The sequence below is a fragment of the Centroberyx affinis genome, unplaced genomic scaffold (assembly GCF_046629955.1).
Source record: "Centroberyx affinis isolate AG114_WGS23_722 - 3 ecotype Tasmania unplaced genomic scaffold, CSIRO-AGI_Caff_v1 ptg000180l_1, whole genome shotgun sequence".
Taxonomy (NCBI): Eukaryota; Metazoa; Chordata; class Actinopteri; order Beryciformes; family Berycidae; genus Centroberyx; species Centroberyx affinis.
The window spans coordinates 35,562-56,548 of NW_027278877.1; the positions used below are offsets into that span (position 1 = coordinate 35,562).

A 20,987-nucleotide genomic window follows, 5' to 3' on the forward strand; every position below is an offset into this window, starting at 1 on the left:
ACTTCTGCCTTCTGGGAAACCACTTGCCAGGAGTTCGATAAGCCCACAGAGTAGCTCACACCTTAAGTGTGGCAAAGGCATTGGCTCGTAAGGATTGCAAGCCTGTAAACGACACCTAGATCTTTCTCTTCTTAAGGCGGGTGTCAGCGAGGCCACTGGCGTGCTGGGACTCCTCCAATTCTTTGATTCTCTGACGCAGAGCCACAATCTCCTTGTTCTTCTCCTCCTGGAAGAACTGCAGCTTCTGAGGACACACATGCACAGCTAATCCAGACACACACGTTAAAGACACTGACACACACACACATACACACACACAAACACACAGACAAACACACATGCACAGCTACGGAGAGGCAATAAAAAGAAAACCTACACACAACATGCAACAATTATAAACTATAGAAAACTCTAAATTAATTAATTAATTCATTCATTCATTCTACAATAAACTATAAATTCATTAATTCATTCATGCAAGCATTCATTCATTCACAATTGTGGAGGAGGAAACTTGTGCTTTTTGTAAATGATGGCAACTGGCAATTAGTAATTTGTAGTCCATTGGAGAAAGAGAGAGAGAGAGAGAGAGAGAGAGAGAGAGAGCTCACCCTCCTGAAGACGCTCTGGGGCAGAAAGCTGGAGCCTTGCTGCTGCTGCTGCTGCTGCTGTTGACTCCACTGTGCTGTACTCTGAACTCTGGCTAGCTTCGCACCAAACTGAGAAAACAGTAACGGACATTGTCTTTAGCATGCAGAACAAAACACCAAGAAGTCTAGTAAAGCTGTAAATGACTGCTCAGATAGATAGATAGATAGGTTGATAGGTAGATAGATAGATAGATAGATAGATAGATAGACAGACAGACAGACAGATACATAGATAGGTACATAGATAGGTAGATTGATAGACAGACAGACAGACAGATAGACAGAGGAACTAGCTAGTGATTTTTAGTAACAGGATCAACACTCATAATTGTCTCATCTACATAATTTCCTTTTTAAATATAGGGCCACACACAAGCTAATCGGACCACACCAGAATTCACCAACAGACTGAGATGTCACCGATAAATCGGTACAGATCTAACTTCTTGTGTTCGGGCCTTTCTTCTTAATCTTTTTGAACTAGAGGTTTGGACTGCTCCCACCACGACTCTTGAGAGTAAAGCAAAGTCATTAGTCTATACCTCCATCTGTATCTTTAGGAGTTCGCTCTGCCTCTCCCTCTCCTGGTCCCTAAGCCTCTTCTTCATCTCCTCCAGATCGAGATCCTTTCTCTCCAGCAGCCTCTTCACTTCGGCATCTTTAGCTTCCACTGCCAAGGAAAAAAACAACACCAGTTTTCTGTTCTAACGGCCTTTGGCAGGTAAAACCCCTCTGTTCTGAGGTTATTTTATGTCTCTGAATGTCTAGTAGGCTTGTAAAATGGTAAATGTGACAAATAAACTTTCGATTCCACCACTCAATGTTGCCTTTGAACCAAAAATTTGTAATTAATTTCCTGCTCTGCCAATGAGCAAGACACGTCATAAAGCAACATTCAGTATATGTAGAGGGTTAGAAAAAAACATTTTAGTGGAGTAATGTCAACACGTCGTTATGGTCATCATGCGAGGTGCTTTGATGGGAGTGTGCAGGTGGTTTATCATGACAAACAAAAAAATTAATCTTATTGTCATAATATATTGACAAAATGGGTTTTCTGACCAGTCTGGGGTTTCTCCATGCGACTTTTCAGGAATTCTGTCCATGTTCTATAATTCTCACAACTTTCTCTCATGCATGTCGTACACAGGTGCAATACATTACTAGACACTCAATACCACAGTTATAACCATACTGTATGCCATGCTGCCTGAATGCACATACTGGGTGAATGTTCAATATGAATTTATAGAATGATAATCTGCTGTCTATTCAATGTCTTGCACTGTCCCTTCAGAACGGCATAGGGGTTCTTTTGTATGTATAACATTGTATATCACTATATGTTCTGTGAAAGTTGTCAGTGGCTCTGTCTCATTCAGAAGGTAGCATCCTACTTCCTTGATTCCTATGTAGGAACCTTCCTAATAAGGTACCTTATTTAACTGTAGTAGCCTTTATTTCTTATTGTTCACGGTCTGTGGTAGTAGCAGAGAAATAAATAGTTTGAGATAGAAAGCCTTCCTAGGCAGCGTCATGTGACTACAGATAATGTTAAACCAGCATTAAAATGTTGTTGGCTATGAAAAATATAGTTTTTATATAAAATTTATTTTTGATGTATACAGTGGATACTCCGCTACCAGTTAATTTATCAACCATCAAACTAAGCCTGATGCAGTAGTGACCTCCTATGTGTCCTACCCAAATGTACTACAATTTGAAAATTTTGACTTCCTTCCTAGAAATGCCACTTAAATAGGAAGCTTCCTTGGGTTTGAGACAGTACGTCTCCAGTGCCATGACAAGCTCCTATACATCAGTAAAATTATTCTGATTCCTTTATAGCATATATGTTATAGCATCAACACCTTTGTCTCAGTGTATCAAGTATATTTCTGAGAGGCACCCTCCTGGTGTCTGTCCTACGGCTAGGGGGCTTACACTGATTCAGGGTTTCTTTGTGGGAATCCTCCACCTCACTTCTGCACTGCTGTTTCGCAGTCTCCAGCTCCCTCTTGTGTCTCTCTTCCTCTGCTTTCATCTCAGAAACGAGCCTCTGCACCTCAACCCCTCGCTCCTGACAACACAGAGGCCACAGACCACATCGCTAAGACTAGGACTGGTTGGTACTATACAGCTTTTTGGAATTGTTATCAATTTTATGGTTTCTAAAGTCACAAAAATGTTGGATTCTTACAATAAGAATGTAGGATTTCTTCTAGTTTATGGGCATTTTTATTGAGGAAATCAACTGCATAGTAATTCTGAAGTGCAAATGCCATGTACAAATATCAACAAAAAGTAAATAATTTAATCTACGGTGTGATGAAATGTAGTTTAATTCAACAAAAAATTATATTTAAAAATGCACATTGTTTTACAACCAGTATCATATCAGTCTGATGCATTCAACTGATTACTAGATAAAATGAATTCAGTTTTAGCGATAAGTAAGATGTCCGAAAAATTATTTAAGTGTTTACTCCTGCGTCAGTCCTCACCTCTGCTGTTCTCTCATTCTGTTGTTTCAGCTCTGCCACATCGTTCTTCAACTTCTCATTCTCCACTACAATATAAACAATCTTAGAGTCGTCACAAGATAAAAACGAGGCTAATAAAAACCCTAACACAAAATCTTCCTCTGTAATTTTATGTAGCCTAACATTGGTGTTTTTAGTTTTGGTCCCAGTTATGATTCTAGCACTGAAAAACGTTATTAGGATATGATTCATAATAAAAAACATGAATCATTGGGATTACATGTGTTTGTTTAAGGCCACAATCTGTTGTAATTTTAAATTCACATCTTCTCTAACAGTGGTTGTACCTTTCTCACTGTGGTGTTACACCACTACAAAATTTATACAGAGGAAACACTCCTTACATATCCTTACTTCCTCAAAAATCAAAGGATTTGTTATTCTGCTTCCAGGCGGTTATTAAAAGTCTAACCTGACACTGTGTGACACAGACAACTTACCTCTGAGGTTACACTGCTCCTGGAGAGTCTGCTGGAGTCTGTTCACTGTGACTAGCATGCTGTCTCTCTCTGCAACATAGAGGTTGGTCAGATAGTATCTGCAACTTTTAATGGTTTGTTTGAGTTACCTTAGGTGCCAGTTATGTGCAGTTTGCCACATAAAACAATACAGAGAGTGTCAAAAAGTTCACACAGTCACCAGAAAGCATTTTTAATTGTATAGCCTAGCATGTTTTTCTGTGGTTGACAAATTACCTGACACCATCTGAATGTGGTAAACCCCACCCATCCGGTACTCCATGCAAATTGATACAAACTCTTAAGAATTATTTTTAAATATTTGACAGTAGGTCTGAGACAATCCAATCATCATCATCTCATCATCGTTGTTACTATGAATTCCACCTGACCTTTAATTTTGACCAAGTAAAGGACAAAATCAGGTGCCAGGTGGATACAAAGCATTTTTAATTTTAATACTTCTGATGAACTTGGTTTATCCTCTAATTGGTTTATAGCAGGGTGGGAAGTGAACTGTAGTCACCAGCAGTCATCACTAAACACTAAGATATGGCCAAGTCTCCACTCCTAATATCTACTAATTACCACCATAACTTTCAAACCCACTTGGATCAACTAAATTGAGGCAATTAGGCCTACTGATCACTGATAAAATATCATTATTAGGCCAATGTGATGGATTATTAGATACAGGTCACCAAGCTAGAGGGGACATTGTTCATGAGCGCTCCCCTGATGTGATTATTTTGGCTTCCAAATAGATTTCTGGGTATTTTTGGTTGATATTTGCTGTCCATTTCAATTACATTAAACTGCAAGATCAAATATGGATCCACATAGGCCAAAGTAATGCAAGTGCCACACCTGGCCATTCCCAGTTGATGCCCATGCACCAGCAAAATGCATAATTTTGCTGAAGCTGGTAAGATTGCATTTTCTATCAGCTGCTCTGGTCTGGCAGGGAAACCGTCATCGTTTGGAGGCCCTATTCTATAAAAGTAGTTAAGATGACTGGTAAATGTTTAAAAATTTAGGATTTAATTTCCTGATCTGGAAACATAATGGAGTGTATGACAATGACGCTGTCATGAAAAGTGTAATTTGACTAAATTACCAGCAGAGGGAGACATACACCATAAACGAACTGCTTATAGGACCATCAAATTTAGAAAAACTATAGATATAAAATGAAACACATGGTTTAAGAATAATTAATCAAGAAACTCACCCTCAATCAAACTTTTCTCTTTGGTCAAATAAAATTTCAAGACTCTGTTGGCATCCTCCAGCATGATCTCCAAAATGCAGTTCTTGCCATTCATTTCTGTAATTTTCTGTTTGGCAAGAATAAAGGAATAGGACAGTAGGCTATAATTCTAATACAGTGAAAATACATTTCCTGGAGAAAATGTGTGGATAGCTGTACTGGATAAGATGTAGTAGCCTAGTAGAAGCAATAGTAGTAGTAGTAGTAGTAGTAGTAGTAGTAGTAGTAGCAGCAGTAGTAGTAGTAATAGTAACATTAGTAGAAATAGTAGGCCTACCAGTTGTACAAACACTGTAGTAGTAGTAGTGGTAATAGCCTATAGTCGAAATAACATAAAGTATGGAAGACTAGATAGAGTCCAAAGTTTGCGAGACGATAATAAAGAACAGCTAAGGTTAACGTACAAAGGTGCATTTAGGAAAGATAGGACAGTAGGCTATACTTATAATATAGTAAATTAACTGTATAATTCTAATGTGACTGGCAACTCTTAATCCTTATCCTCTTGACTCTTATCCTTTCGTTTAAAAAAGTGCTTGTCATATTTGAATAGTAGGTGACAGCTAATGAACCAAACACTGCAGACAAACATTGCCATGTTCTTAGCTGTCACTTAGCTACCTGTTCCAGTAGAGTGAAATTTTCCATTAGCTTGTCAAGATTAACACAGGTTAACCTTATCATCTCTGGTCTTCCTTGGTCTGGGAAAGAGCAAATAACTAGCGTAATATACTCAGAAAAAACGATATTGTTTCAGTTTCACTAAACGCTGTCCTAGCTAAATTTTGCTAGCAAACGAGTTGAACTGTTGAAGAGGTAATTTGAATTTCTGTTGCACGCGCCCTCTAACTGAAAAAACTGGAAAAAAAAAAAAAAAAAAAAGAATCATGGCGGTGCTGAGGAAAGACAAAGACAAAGTATGAAAGTTGTTTATTTGTGACTAACAATTTTGAACAATTGAAATACAATGACTGTACAAATTCAACAATAACCACTTGCCCCCGAGTTGTAGTTTTATTTACTTTTTACTCTTATGCTACAGTTTATCTTCTTACATTCCCCACATGCTTTGTTTTACTTTGCAGAAATACTTAGGCATTGGCAACCACAGGATATAAAAGACCTTCAATAGGGCTGAGCATTGAAAAGCAATACCCATTGGTACAGTAACAATTCTGTTGTATCAGTATTGACTTTATAGCATCAAAGGGAATGGAAAGATGATGAAAAACTTTGAAATGTTGGAATCTTACAAAGAGAACTCATCTCTTTGTAATCACTTTTGTGTACAGGCATTTTCATAGATGATATCAATTACACATGACCTGATTTTATTAATAAGAAAAAAAGTATCTGACATGTACAAATGTTACACAAAGTACTTTACCGTATAATTAAATGTACTCCCACTTAACAAAGACATATCTAAAAAGTAGTGTTTTAGAGCTGGTTTTCAATTTAACATAGGGCAATACCTAGCCCTAACAATACCTGTCATTATTTCACTTTGAACATTTCCCTTGGCACAACCTCAATAAAACACACCCTCATATGCTCTTCTTCGTTCATACAAACTTCCAGCCTCTGTAGACTTAGCAGTCCCGTTAGAGGGTGTGGCGGATAGACTTAGCAGTCCCGTTGGTGGAGGTTAGAGGAGGTAGAGGCGACGGCAGGACAGGCACAGATAGTCCTCCACTATTTTAGGAGGGCTGACATTCAACACTCAACGCTGGGACACTTCACAGTTGCTCTCAAAGACTGTTCCCAAGCCTATCTCTGCCTTTGATTGAATAATCCCAGCTATCCACAGTTCACCGTTGATCTATGGTGTGATATCTCCCAAAAGGTCAGGGGTCAGGTAACCCTCTGGTGTGGGCATGGCCTTCGGCAGTATTAGTTGGGGAGCGGGTGTCGGGTTTGATGTCAGTAGGAGGCTGTTCTGCCTGTCCACACCCTCTACCACGGTGTACACAGCAGCAGGGGGAAGTGGGGACATGGGGGCCATATCTGATTCAAGATACGGCCTCTGGTACTCTCCAAAGGCTTGGGTTGGCACAGAACTCAAGTCTTCTCTCTGGCAGGGTTCACTGCTTTCCCCTGTGGACAATCTTGGACTCATCTTCCCTGCGTCCAGCTCTGAGGTGTAACCTCCATGATCTGCATTCACTACCAGTAGCTGAAAGTCTTTCTTTGAGTTTTCTTTCTCCTTTCCCATTGTACTTTCTTCCTCTGTATCTTTCCTAGTGGTCTTCTCCACCTGAGTCTGTTCCTCAGGTGTCAGCAGCACCTCTCCAGACGGCCTCACCTCGCTCACCTGGGTGTACAGGTCCTCCCTGCCAGGAACCACAAAGGCGGACTCCCCAGCGGTGGGGCTGTGGACGGGGGAGCTGGGCTCTGAGGCGACTGGGCCCGAGGGTTCCTGGCTGGGGCTGTGGTTTGGGAGGAGCGGGTGGAAAGGTGATGCCTCTGGGTCACTGGGAAGATCTGGGTCACAGCAGCTGGCACGGCCCGAGTCATCGTCTCTGAAGCCAATGGAGAGGGGAGAGCAGTTGGAGGACAGGGAGCGGTCCATGAGGCAGTCGGTGTCCAGGTCTGTCAGTCTGTCGTTATGCTCCTCAATGTCCAGATCGATGAATTCCACCCAGGGGTCGTTGTTGTACAGCTCTGGCCTCAAATCAGGGTGGCCACCCAAGATAGACGTCAACTCCCCCAGCTTGCCTTTCTATAAGATAAAGGAAGTAGAGTTAATGCCCTCAAAATGATTCAAAAATGATTTAATTAGTCTGAAAATCGTATTTCTGGTGAACCAAAAGGTTTGCGCTCAGACTACTGAAGCAGAGGTGCATCATGTCTCCTGAAATGCTACATGATACGTTTTTTATGGAGTTTCTATTTTCTATCTGTTCTATTTTGAAGGATAGCTCATCTCCAAAATATATTTACTAGGCAAATACCAAGTAAATACAGAAATTTGGACTTGGCAAATACTTATTTATTGTACAGTTATAGCTACAGTGTAACTTTACAAGTAGCTATACAACATTATACCAACATGTAGGACCCCTTGTTCTATTAAACTAGGGTGCTCATGTATGCATAAACCTAGCTTTTGATTGTAGAGAAAAAGAGAAAAATACTACATGGGCACTTAAAATCACAGATGTTTAGCTGAATAATGTTTGCTCCAGAACACCTCCAGAGGGCTCAACAGTGAACCACTCCTTCTGTACTGTCACACACAGTAATATGTAGAGGAATACCTTGAGTAGTTCGGGGTCGATTCCTCTTATTTTAGGTCCAGGAACAGGAGGCAAAAGAATAACCATCAACCTTAGAGAAGCACAGAGGGAACAGGTTTAGTTTGACATTACCAAATCATGCAAATCAGAAATTCAGAAAACATAAACTGAATAACTACTATGAAATTTTTACGATAACAGAAATCGGAAAGGGGACAGTGCTTTGAATACAACATTTATCTCTCTAGGACTCTCAAGGACTATAGTCCTTGAGAGTCATTTCAAAATGTAATTCTTTTTCAGACCTCATTGTATAAACCCTCCACAGATATATTCTTCACTGTTTTACACCTTTGAATATAGATTAATAACATCACTACTAACTGAGTCACACAGGCACTCTCTCATGGTCAAGCAATCCAGAGTGTGGTGGTGAATTAGCTGCATGATTTGTTGTAGCGTTTTCATATAAAGATCTAGAATGGTCTATATCATTTTCCATTCTTCCGAAACTATCCAGACCTGCACAGACATCATATAAGTGTAAAATACTTACTTTTGTTGCCGGGAGACCATAACCAACATTAGGATTCCCACTAAACACAAGGCAGCAAAGATGAGCAAGACTGCGACAGGGAATCTCGACACTGGGGATAAAAAAATACACACAAACACACATATAATGAACATAATGCATCATAAAAATTACAAAGTTGAAATGGCAGGGAAGTGTGACATTGGCTGTGTTTACATGCACAAAGAATTACATTCCTAACCCATTCTCTTATTGTGGCATGTAAACATCTTGTAAACGCTTTTTTTCGTGTGTGTGTGGGACACCACAGGTAGACAGGAATATTCTGTTAGTTGGTTTATTCATAGCAACAGGGACATTCAACTGCAGTTAAACACCTTAACGTGAATAACTGTGATCCGAGTATGGCCAACAGCCAGGTTACTCCATGCATGTAAATGTAGCCACTAAGTTGTTTACCTTTAGAGGGGATGTTGATGAAGATGGAGTCGCTGAATTCTCCAAAGTGTTTACAACCCAGCATCTTGCACCTCACCCGGACCTCGTGGTCCACATTAGTTTGAAGCCCATAAAGTGAACACTGTGTACTTTTCTGAAGGTCGACCTGTGGAGAACTCTGTGGAGAAAACAGAGTTCTCATATCAGTCTGGGAAAGCTCTCGAGATTTAAAAGCCCAGTCCGTAATGAAACCAAAAATAAAAGAGTAGTCACTCAACACCAAATTAAAATAATAAAAATATGTTTTTATGTGTGTTAGTAATTCAGTAAGTAAACAAAACAACAAAAAAACAATAGACGTCTGTGATTGAAGTAACCTTGACAATTTTCTGCCCTAAGTAACGTTTATCTTTACCTTCACCATGATAAAGGTTTTTCTATAAACAAAAGCAATCAACTTTTAAGCTGTAGTCTTGGTGTGTCTTAAAATGAATTTTGTACATAAACTGGCTGATGCACTGAATATAATGCATGTTTTAAATTAATTTTTAAAAGTATATACTAAAATTCAACATATTATGTATGCATGTGATATGACATAATGTAAAAACAAATGTCTGCAGTTGTGAATTTCTTTAAACTGGAGAGCGAAAGTAGTAAAACAGCTAATTGTAGACTACTATTTGCAATGTATTTGGAGGGGTGACAGCAGCTAATTACAATACTACTAATTTAAACAGGCACTCGAGGAAATAGTAGTAAACAGAGGATGCGCTGAGAAAATGAGATAAATTAGCCCATGACAGTGAAAAAGGTAAAAAAAAAAAACAACAAGAGAGGATTATTATAGAATTGACTGCACTGGATGACCAGCCCGCATTGGTGGTGGAAAATGTGAGCTTTGGCTGTTTAATGGAGCGACACTGCCCTCCTGCTACTGTACAACAAAGTATGGGAACACTTTGGGACTGTTTGAAAGATGTGACCGCAATTAGTTTCAATAGACATTTGGAGTTCAGACGTCTGCTGCGTGCCACTGCTGAGTCTGACCGCGCACTGGATTGACTCCAGCGTTGAATAATAAACACTTTAATTTAGGAATGAAAATGCCTAGTCAACCATTGGTCGACCATTGGTTGATTATGAGCTTTGCTTGACAAATCTTAGTCGTGGAAACCTCTAGTCTGGACACTCGTACTTGGGGAACAAGCGAGAGAAGGAATTTACTGTCAATCTTAAAGGATGTAAATATTATGAGAAGTGAGGTGACGTACATGAGAATCCGGTGATGGAAACAGAAACCAGATTTCAGTGTGGATGGATGCATGAGACGCATTTTAACACCAGGTGTAAACGTAATCCCGCTAAAAGATATCTGGACTCAATCCGGATACAAGATGCATGTTCTTTCATTGTTTTTTATTTTACACTGCATGGGAAATCCTGTGAGAGACAATGTATGTATCTCCTATGGCAATAACCATTTGACTCATGGTGATCCTTGATCCTGATGCTTCTGATGCCTCCAGGTTTAATTATTGTTATTTACTACTAGCTAACTTACTTATGAGTAACGACTCTTTCTATTTTTGATTATTAGCACAGTATAGTTTAGTTAGTTTATAGTGCTTAAAACCAACAATTGCATTTGCACTGACAATTGCTCCCTTTTACTTTAAATAAACAATTTACCAGGTCTGAGTGGGCTTTTTTACTAGCAGGGATAACATAACCCTCCTTTTCACTATATACATAAAATCTTGCATAAAAACACAAAATTTGAAGCTGTGTAAAGACAGCTTAAGTATACTTAGTATTCTGTTCTACATGCACTGCCTATTGCCAATTCTAGCACTCCATGGTAGGAAGAAATTCAAATAAACAAACAAACAAACAAACAAACACCCACTTTCCACAGGTCTGAGTTGGCCTCGCGGTACTGGACCTCGTACTGCAGCGTCATCCAGCCCGTCTCCACGTCTGCAGACTGCGGTGGCTCCCAACTCACCATAATGTCAAAGTGAGTCGCAGTCAGACCCACATTCAGCAGCGTCCAGTTAAGCCCGACTGGGGGATCAGGTCGCACTGAGGAAGCCATTATTATACACTATTAGCACAGTTTCATTTTTCACAATCCACACAAACTTCAGTGTTTTTTTCAATGACAGTACATCAGCACTGATTACATACATACACATACATTTATTGGATCCAACTAATAAAGCTTACAATAGTAATGTATAGAGATAAATAACACATTAATGTCTTCTATTAGCCACTTTGTCAGGAAGCCAACCATAGTTTAAAGGGGCTATTCTGTTCTAAAAATCTAGTTGGCTGGTAAAGTAGTGAATGTGGTTTGAGAAATTTGGGCTTCACAGCCACTGTGGTCTGTAGACCAAAAAGGTTGCATCTTGCTCTGCTCACCAATTTCTTCAACGTGGAAGAAATCCTCATCATAGAGGATGGCTTGGTCCTTTGAGCGCAGCTGGACACTATAATATGTCCAGATGGACGTGTAGTTCTCATTGAAGAAGCACTCGTCTACCCTGTCAGTGCTGTAGTGAGGACACTCACTCCACTCTTTAGGAGAGACATGGGTGGGTCTGCAAGGGTGGGAAAGACAACATGGGGTATAAAACACTGCATGCAGGAGAGGAAGGAGGTGACAAGAAGCAGTGCTTCAGTTATTTAAAATGTATTCAATACACAAATTGCAAAAAAGCCGTTTCTGGATGAGTATCGTCACAGCTGTTGATATTGAAAATGAACAAGCTATTTCCAACAGCAGCAAACCAGCAATTTCAAGAAATCATGTGGTATTTGTTAAAATTAATATCTCACAACCAACACTGGACAGGACCTATAAGTTTTGCTTTGTCAACGGAAAGAAAGGGTGCAGGTGTGCCACATGCCCGACAACGCTTATACAAAACAATGCACACATTTGTGCTGTAAAAGCAATGCACCTGCTTAACCTTGTCCAGCAGGGGTTGCGTAAGAATGAGAACTAAAAAAAACAATGTGGGCTATGAGGGGATTTCAAAATGTCATTCATAATGTTAATAAAAAATAATTATTCATAAATGTTGTTAAATACAGACGCTCCCGCTTTCTCTTTTCTCAGTGACGGCTCTGGGGAACTAATCATTCAACTGCTGTCATCTGTGACCATAGATGTTCTTGAAAGCACTGATTGAAGACATAAAATAAAGATTTGAAAAATGTTTGTTTCTGTTACTTATGACAGCTTTGTCTCCCTCACTTTTTATTGATGTAGAACAAGCGGAGGTCGCCGGGCTCTGAGAGGTTCTGGAATGTTCCAACATTCCATCTGCAGCGGAAAGTCTCCATGTTGGTGGAGACACAGCCGGTGAGGTGGGGGCGTTTCTGGGGGAGGACTGTAGGGAGGGAGAGAGAGAGAGGGAGAGGGAGAGAGAGACAGAGAGAGAGACAGAGAGACAGACAGACAGAAAGAGAGACACATATTTAAAAATATATATCTTCTTATATATCTTCCCCTTTTATATTGTGATATCCTAAATGTCTGCTATGCTTATTCATGTGTTGCAACTTGTATAAATCAAAATCATTTTCAAGGTTGGATGAGCTGCACTTTGGGGAGGGAATAATGCGAGTAACCCAACTCCTGCAGCAGCGTGGCCGCAGGGCAGACAGCTGCATTTTTCCTGGAAGTCTCTTTACTCTTCCTCAAATGTAAGCCGCAGCCAGGAGGGAGTTTACTACCATGGCTTTCGTGGAAACTGTTTGTTTTATCTGTCCTCAGAAACGCTCTTGCACAGAAAATGCCATGTGGATCTGGCTTTGCTGGCTGCATGAACTCAAACCATGTGTGCACAGCACAACATTTTTTTATAACTCTCTTGCAGTGAGAAAATCACAGGTTTAAGCAATGCAATTGGGACCTGTGATAATGTATATGTATCCCAATGCAATTTGCTCCTGCAGACAAAGGGGGAAGCTGAACAAACCTTAAATTATCATTCCTATCTTGTTTTTATGGCAGAATCTGTTAATTTATGAGCCTACTAGCTCTGTGCTCTCCCTTACATTGCAGCATGCCACCATACTCCCCCAAGCATTTTTACATTCTGTTAAGTAAACACTGCTTATTGTTCACAATTCCCATGAAGCTTCCTGATCAATTATCATCCATCTCCAGCAACACTCTGCTGATGGCAGAAGCTATCAGTTGGCCACATCAATACTTCAGAGAGGAACAACAACACAATTCCAGGTTGGCTGAGTACCAAGAAGTGTGAGGACAAGATGGCTCCTTCACAGCTGTGAGGCTGTGCTCAGAGGAGGAGAGGAATACCTCTGGCCTGCTTAGCAGCTCTTCTGTATGTGTGTGTGTGTGTGTGTGTGTGTGTGTGTGTGTGTGTGTGTGTGTGTGGAGGGGGTGGGGTGGGGGGGCAAAAGGTTAAAAATAACCTGTTTACCAGATCACCGTCTCGTCCTTGGAACTGTGCTAAACTCAGGATTAAGAGCAAAATCAATCTGACACTCAGCTATGTTGAGGGGTTTTGTAGCTCAATTTATCATGACAAATCAGGGGTCAGAACATGTGTTGTGTGTGTGTGTGTGTGTGTGCGTGTGTGTGTGTGTGTGTGTGTGAGAGAGAGAGAGTGAGTGAGTGAGTGAGTGAGAGACAGAAAGAGAGAGAGAGAGAGAGAGAAAGAAAAAAGAGAGAGAGAAAAGCTGAGATACCAAGTGTATCATTCCCTGTCACCTCATTTTGAAACATTAAACACTGACACAATAATTTCTGGAATGCGGCTTTATGCTGTGTACATCATTTTCTATGCACAAACTGGGTAGGCCAACTGAACATTCGCAAGCTGATAAGTTTCTTTTTTGTGAAAGTGCCTGTATTAAAAAGTAATTGCTGCAGTGTTTGCTTAGTGTCTGCCAAGCGGAGTTCACTTCTGGAGTAAGTAAACATGTATGCAGGAGATATCAAGGGCTTTGTGAACACAGCTGTCAGGGCCACAAAAACAAATTTCCAAGATGGAAATATCAATTTGCAATGCGTACGCATTCTCATTACAAGGCTCCTCTTTATAAGGCAAACAGCCACAACCTCACGGAGTAAACATGTTTACAGCATGTTCTTTTTCTCTGAGCGCTACGAGCCCAGTCTATTTCAGGATGAACAAAACATCCTCGTTCACTCTGTTTTGATTAGCCCAGATGCATTTCCTTTTAGCTGTAATTTCCAAGGGAGCAGGAAATGGCAGCAAGGATTATTTCCTCTAAAAGGTCTAATTGCCAGTAAATCCTACACATTATCAAGTAGAATACGGCTTGTTGCAGCCTTTTTGTTCAGGCAGCCTCTTGATGTTAATTAGTGGCTTTGATTGTTCCTGATATAAAGCATTTGCACAGTGTATGGGGGTAGCGCGTTCATTAATGTCTTCCCTGTGAGCACCGAGGGCAAACAGTTATTTACAGTCACGTGGTTTGACTCCATCAGTCTCGTGTACTCTCATCCTCTACATTTAGAAAAGCCATTTCCTTCCTTGGTCGAAGCCCAGACCACTCACATCCGTGATTTCAGCTCTGAAGCTTCACTGCCCGAACAGCAAAATTAGGTTATAAAAAAGGTAATGCATGTCGCACAGTGTAGGACAACAAGGATGACCTCTCTAGTCAAGAAACACAACCACATTTAGAGCAACATCCTTATTCCTGAGTGATATAAACCACTTGAGAATGTACAGTGGCTTGCTGTGTGGATATAGAAATTGTATAAGGATATATCTGAAAGCATTACAATTCACTGCTTTACACTCCAATCTGTGAAAGATTCAAAATGTTTGCTGTTAAGATTTCTCTTTCTGGGCGTGTAAGTTGGGAAACTTGCTCCCCATTGAACAATTCCCTACTCCAATAAACCATAGTTGGCTGAGGGGCCATCGATTCTCTGCAAACCATTTCTGTGAACAACTTGGCACAGACTTGTGGGCTCTCGCTGCCAGACTTTCGCTATAGCGTGAAGAAATGCTTGTCAGAAGAGAGCAGCTTTGGTTAACTCCACATATAAAAACGTGAGACAAAAACAGGATAATTTGAGTAGCAGGAGAACAGAGGCAGAGGGGACCCACCCTCAGTCTACACTATGTCACAGTGTTACATAACAAGACAAAGCACAGGATGCTAGCATGTGACTTCATGGTCAATGCATGGACCTACTGTACGTCTGTGAATAAAACGCAGCTCATGTATGCAAATATACCATGTGCCCAATGCCACTGAGAGGCTGTTTGGTGAAAAGGGGGCCTCTAAACGACTAAACAGCTTCCCATTGTTCAGCAGGCTCTGGTGGAGCGCTGTCGCTGATCTCCAGAATTCCTGGGAAGCCACTTCACTAGAAATGTGCTGGCTGTTCTCCGTGGCTCCCTGCACACTGCTCCGCTGTTGTGCAACAGCTTTTGTGCTTGTTTGAATGCCTTGGCGGCACAGTTACTAGGTGACTATAAAAATCTGATATTATTCTAGGGTCTAGATTTTCCCGTGGCCCATAAAATGTAATGAAGGGAATAATCAGTTCCATCTGGTGTTATATAAGCTTTTTTTTTTCTATTTTTTTATGCTTTAATAGTCCAATTGAGATTAAAAACCTGCGTCTTAAGAGAGAACTATCGCAGAAAGGCGCATCAATGACAAACATAAAAGTTGCAAACAACATACCATAACATGTAAATGTGTAAGTTATGTAATAAAAGTAATATTACATGGTACACCCAAACCTGTGCCAAGTCTTCAAATCCTGCAAATGTTTGTTTTAATGTTTTAAACTCTAGGGGAGTTATAAATAAGTGATAACTCCTGCAGGCTTCCTTGTCCCTCCAGAACACCTTGGATTTTTGTTCCTTTTTTCTTCTTCATATTTTTCTTCACATCCGTTTTGTATGCATTTATGTGTGCATATAAATAATTAAACAAACCTAAAGATAAACCTAAACCAAAGCACTTGTAGATATATGCCATATTAGCATAGGCCTTGCCGTAGGAAGAGAGACTCCTTGATCTACAGATGCAAGTAAATTGAAAAGGATGTCTAGCAAATAAAGAGCCATTCAATAAAGAGCCATGCAATATATTAAATTGCGTCAAACGTACCTTGCTCAGTGGCCGGTTCCAGCGCTGAAACAGTGAAGATGTGAAGGAGGAAGAGGAGCATGGTGAGGGCGGTAGCCATGGCGTTCAAGTCTGCAGGGAACATGTGGTGAATGTTACTAACTCAGTACAGTCAACCCAGCTGAACCACACCACGCATGGCCCAGCCCACCACCACCATTAAGTAGGGAAGCTCTCTGACCACTCCTCAACCCCACTGAGAAAAAAAGTCTCACAACCTGCCACTGGGATAACTTTTCATCCTGTAGTGCTCAGGGTTCAGAGGGCATGGAACCAACATGGATAGGGTTAAAGGTTGGATAGGGGCACCCATGATAAAAATGTATACAACCGCCAAATGGCATGTGCTATGTGTAAACCCTCACCTACGAGCCCTCAGTGAATTAAAAGTAGCTTATCGATTAGGCTATTCCACACACCATGACTTTTAGCTGTGTACACTGTGTACACTTTGTAAATATTTTGCTGAATTCTTGAAATTTGAACTCTTTAGGACAAGAACCTAAGATACCCTTTTTGCCTTCTAAACCTTCTTTTTTTCCCTAAATAGCCACATTTTTCTTGTTCAAATTACTTAGATAATTAGCCAAAATGCCATTTTGATTAACTTTTCTTAAATTAGAATCACACAGATAGAACCAGTAAACAGAAAAGAAGGCCAAGCTAAAAAAAAATGATGTGGATAATATCTACTCATGTACCATTCACCGTTCAAGTGATACTTATTCTTCAAATTTCATCAGTTGATTAATTACTTTTACATATGAGTCTGGCATTTGATTCCCCTAAGGGATTTTATTTCAAATTTTCACTGATGTCAAATGAAACTAAAACATGAATCACAGTATATCCCACTTTGCAGACAGCAAGCGGGGGTCAGAGGTCTAAAGCAGAAGCACCACGGGGGTGCTGAGCGCTGTTCGCTTTGCTCATTATTCTCTTAGTGACACTTGTGCTGTTGAGCCTGCCTGCAGAGAGCTGCGTTTCGAAATCTGACAGAGTAAACAGTTCTGTGCTGAACATGACATCCATCCCCAGCCAACAGCACTGGGCTCCTGCCAGAGCACTTGTGAAATCCATCCCTCCTCCTACATTCTGGCCCCTGTGTAAGTTCTCTTTCACAGATCCTTGTATGGAAAATCCACGGTCTCAAATAAATGGGTCAAGATAATATTCAAGCTCTTGCTGCGTGCCAGTCGCAATGCAAAGTAACTCTTGACGGTGTTTGAGATTTTCGAATTGACTGTCTCGTGTTTTTATGCATATAAGAAAAAAACAGAAGAAAGAAGTCACTAATACAGTGCTGTTAGGAGAGAGGATATGTGAGGCCAGGGAAGCAGATCAGGTGCCGCTGAGGGATCAGAAGTTTGTAACAATACCTCGTAAACAGCGATCTTTTTGACATTTCACATGGCCTGTTCAACAGTCTGCTTCTAACATCTGGAGATGAGCTTGCAGACCATGTAGGCTACATAACTTAGTGTTCATATTTTGTCCATACAGCTAGCTAAACTGCCTGCTTAGGTTGCAGTCATTATTACCTTTGTAAGTCCTTTTACCTTAAATAGGTCAACATGTCTATGCCTGCCTTTTTGAATGTTGTAATCATATAGACTAATCTTGCACTATTTCTATTCTCCTGGGCAAGACTAAAGCAGCAGTGCAAGTCTTCCCTTGACTGTTCATGTTTAATTTGTCCACAGCACTTTGTAACTTTGCCAAACATTATGATGATGATGACAACGGTTATTATTATTATTCTGTATCTCCGACACTTAGCCTAGCCATTTCTCATGACCAAAAGTGTTCCCAGTCTGAGAAGGAGGGAAAGGACTGAGAATGTTTTGTTTCCCCAGATGTTGTTCAGTTTGGGGTTGTATCCTATCACTCAACGTAAACAGAACTCACTTCTGTCTGTAGCCTCAACATTATCACCTTCTAATCTCTGTCTACCACTGTTGGTCTGCACACCAGTTGAAGCTTAACGCCTGTTTTCTCTCAGTCTGCCCCAAAGGAACAAACGTTTTCCTTTGGTTTTGGATGTCCCATGCTGATAAGACAGAGGCACAGGAGAAGTGTCTGCTGCAGACTAAACTGCCCACACAGCTGCAGATGGTACAAGTCTGTGTTAAGATAAAAGGGTGTGTGGGTGACACAAGCTCGACGTCAAGGTCACAGACTACAGTGTTAGGCTGAGATATATAGAATTTTTGTAGATTTATTTTCTTTTTTACCATGCAATCCCCATTATCAAATACCCATATTTTATTGTATTCTACGTTTTGTGACATTTATATGATTTTGTATTCATATGTTAATGCTTAGTATTGTGAACTTAATCTGGTAAAATCATCATTGAGTGTTATCTTGCTTTGTCATTTGATTCCCATAGGAGATATTATTCAGCATGTCATTGTGGTCAAATGAAATAAATCAAAAAAGTGGAATGATAAGTCATGATATATCCCAGTTTCAAATCTCAAAACTGGAGATATCACCTTATATATTCAAATTCACAACATTTACCTATATTCTTCATGGCCCAAGTAGGGCATCATGCTAATATTGCTAATATAGCTCTGTCTTGTCATTCTTACACCTACTGCAGTGTTAAGAAACACAGAAAGTAATGGGACCACAAGGCATGAGTATGTTGTCTTTGACTGAAGTGTTGACATCTGTAAAGAGGTGATTAAACTTGTGCAAGAATCCCAGACCGGTTTTGAGCCCCAGGTCTACCAAACAAGGAAAATAAATATGTAGTCAGCCAAAGCAGCTCCCCCTCAGGACTATACTGTAGGGCAATAAGGCCTAAGGCAGGGCTTCTTCACTACACATACTTCAACTTTCTTCTCTACTCCTGTGTACTATGCAGCTCACTGGGTAGAGAATGGCACTAACACTAATACTAATACTAATACTAATTACTGCCATGGTTGAGCTACTCACGAGAAACCTCTTACTCATAGTTATGTGTAAGTGCAAAGGGAAATGACAGTACCATGGGGTGGTGGTTCGAGGTAAACATTGAGCAGGCTTACATCCTTCCTTTCACTGGCCAGTGAAAACTAGTTTGACTGAACACACACCAGTCCACTAAATGCAGTCAAATCATTGATACAGTTTACACTATATAGTCTAGGTTAGTATTGATTACTCTGTAACGACCCCGCCACCTGCAGACTTGTCAGACTTCAGACTGTCACACATAAAGCCTATAGCCTAACTGTTTATCTAGGACACACTGCATTGGCAACTTATCGCAGTTATTTCACAATATTGTTTAATTATCTATCCTACAGTGCAACACGCTGGTTTGAGAGCTTTACCGCGTTTGACACCTGGGATGGAGCCAGTTCTGACGAGAAATGTCAAAAAAAAAAAAAAAAAAAAGGGGGGGGGCTTTGCTATAACATCGGTATGCATACAGAGAGTAGGCTGCAGTAGTATACAGAGAGTATCACCTCTATATAAGGCAATAAACTTTTCAAGTCACCACTGTGCATTAATTACACCAGTCACCATCCAAGATTAGCGGTGTGCAGCTGTGCAATCTGACATAAACAACATGCAGTGAAAGCATGGAAACTCACTCACCTCTCTAGTAAATTGAAAACCCGCCTTGCTTTCCGTCCTAGAGATTGGGTGTCCTTTATAATGTGCAGCTACGACAACGACCGACGAACACACAGAGAGGAAAACATAAAAAAAAAAAGAAAAAAAAAAAAAAAAAAGAAAAATCCCTCAGAAAGGACCGCTGACACCACCTGGGAAACTGGGTTAGCCAAAATCCATACCAGCTGCTAACGCTGTCGAAGAAAACGCTCTCTCTCTTACTCACTCCCTCTCTCCCTCTCTCTCTCTCTCCCTCTGAGATCCGCCAGGAAAGACACACACAGCTGTAGGATCCTGTACTGCACCCTGCGCCTCTGGGTGCTGCTGTGCTGTGCTGTGCTGTGCCGTGCTGGGCAGACAGACAGGGAGCAGGTCGCCATCTGTCGGCGGCCTCTGGAAGGACGAGGAAACCACCTGCAGGCCTCCAGGAGGACTCAAAACAGTTCAGGACAGGTACGAATTGGCTTCAACAAGCACGCCTATAATTATAACGCCTATAATTACAAAGCCCTAAATGGTATAGGTCCTAAATACATTTTTCTGCTCACTGGCTATAAACCAATCAGATCCCTCAGATCATCAGGCATGTGTCTCCTAAATGTACCAAGAGTTAAATCTAAATCAGGTGAAGGTGCATTTAGTCACTATGCTTCTGTTCTCTGGAACAAACTACCAGAGATCTGCTACAACTCTATCCTCTTTTAAAAGCAGTCTTAAAACATTGCTTTTTTCTCTCAGGCTTTTGTTAGTTAGTGTTGTGTGTGTCTGCTGTAGTCTGTGTGTGAGTGCTGTTGTATGAATAGGACAGGGGTTATAAAAAGCTGTATTTTATGTGTGCGTTGAAAGGTTATTTGATTTATGTGGAGTATTTTGTGTGTATTCTATCTCCTTATCTGTTTATTGTTACTATTTTGCCTTTTTATGTGAAGCACATTGAACTTACCTGTGTATGAAATGTGCTATAGGCTACAAATAAAATTGACTTGACTTAGCTGTGGACAGTCAGGAAAAAGTCTGTAAACTGGTAAGATTGCTGGCCTTACCCATGCAGTACAGCAGTAGGCTATGTTTAGAC

At 40.6% G+C, this 20,987-nt stretch overlaps 2 protein-coding genes across 2 annotated transcripts; both read right to left on the bottom strand.

Moving 5' to 3' along the window:
* Window positions 1-115: 115 nt before the first annotated feature.
* Window positions 116-5,605, bottom strand: LOC139657777 (coiled-coil domain-containing protein 152-like). Its single transcript, XM_071535716.1, has 8 exons — window positions 5,543-5,605; window positions 4,883-4,988; window positions 3,634-3,702; window positions 3,155-3,219; window positions 2,595-2,730; window positions 1,193-1,320; window positions 612-719; window positions 116-244 (listed from the first exon to the last, which is right to left on the bottom strand). Exons 1-8 carry the CDS (start codon window positions 5,603-5,605, stop codon window positions 116-118), a joined length of 804 nt encoding a protein of 267 aa, XP_071391817.1.
* A 247-nt stretch (window positions 5,606-5,852) lies between these two features.
* Window positions 5,853-20,148, bottom strand: LOC139657786 (growth hormone receptor-like). Its single transcript, XM_071535728.1, has 9 exons — window positions 19,895-20,148; window positions 16,280-16,369; window positions 12,399-12,534; window positions 11,561-11,739; window positions 11,043-11,218; window positions 9,155-9,311; window positions 8,717-8,807; window positions 8,182-8,251; window positions 5,853-7,643 (listed from the first exon to the last, which is right to left on the bottom strand). Exons 2-9 carry the CDS (start codon window positions 16,356-16,358, stop codon window positions 6,744-6,746), a joined length of 1,788 nt encoding a protein of 595 aa, XP_071391829.1. The 5' UTR covers window positions 16,359-16,369; window positions 19,895-20,148; the 3' UTR covers window positions 5,853-6,743.
* Window positions 20,149-20,987: the final 839 nt, after the last annotated feature.

Excerpts from the sequence above, each read along its gene's own strand:
- LOC139657777 (XM_071535716.1), bottom strand. The coding sequence starts at position 5,605 with ATGATAAGGTTAACCTGTGTTAATCTTGACAAGCTAATGGAAAATTTC. Across the intron at positions 4,989-5,542 it reads ATTTCACTCTACTGGAACAG|AAAATTACAGAAATGAATGG; the intron begins GTAGCTAAGTGA and ends CTTGCCAAACAG. Across the intron at positions 3,220-3,633 it reads GGAGCAGTGTAACCTCAGAG|TGGAGAATGAGAAGTTGAAG; the intron begins GTAAGTTGTCTG and ends TTTATATTGTAG.
- LOC139657786 (XM_071535728.1), bottom strand. The coding sequence starts at position 16,358 with ATGGCTACCGCCCTCACCATGCTCCTCTTCCTCCTTCACATCTTCACT. Across the intron at positions 11,740-12,398 it reads TTGTTCTACATCAATAAAAA|ACCCACCCATGTCTCTCCTA; the intron begins GTGAGGGAGACA and ends CCACCCTTGCAG. Across the intron at positions 11,219-11,560 it reads CTTCCACGTTGAAGAAATTG|TGCGACCTGATCCCCCAGTC; the intron begins GTGAGCAGAGCA and ends TGGCTTCCTCAG.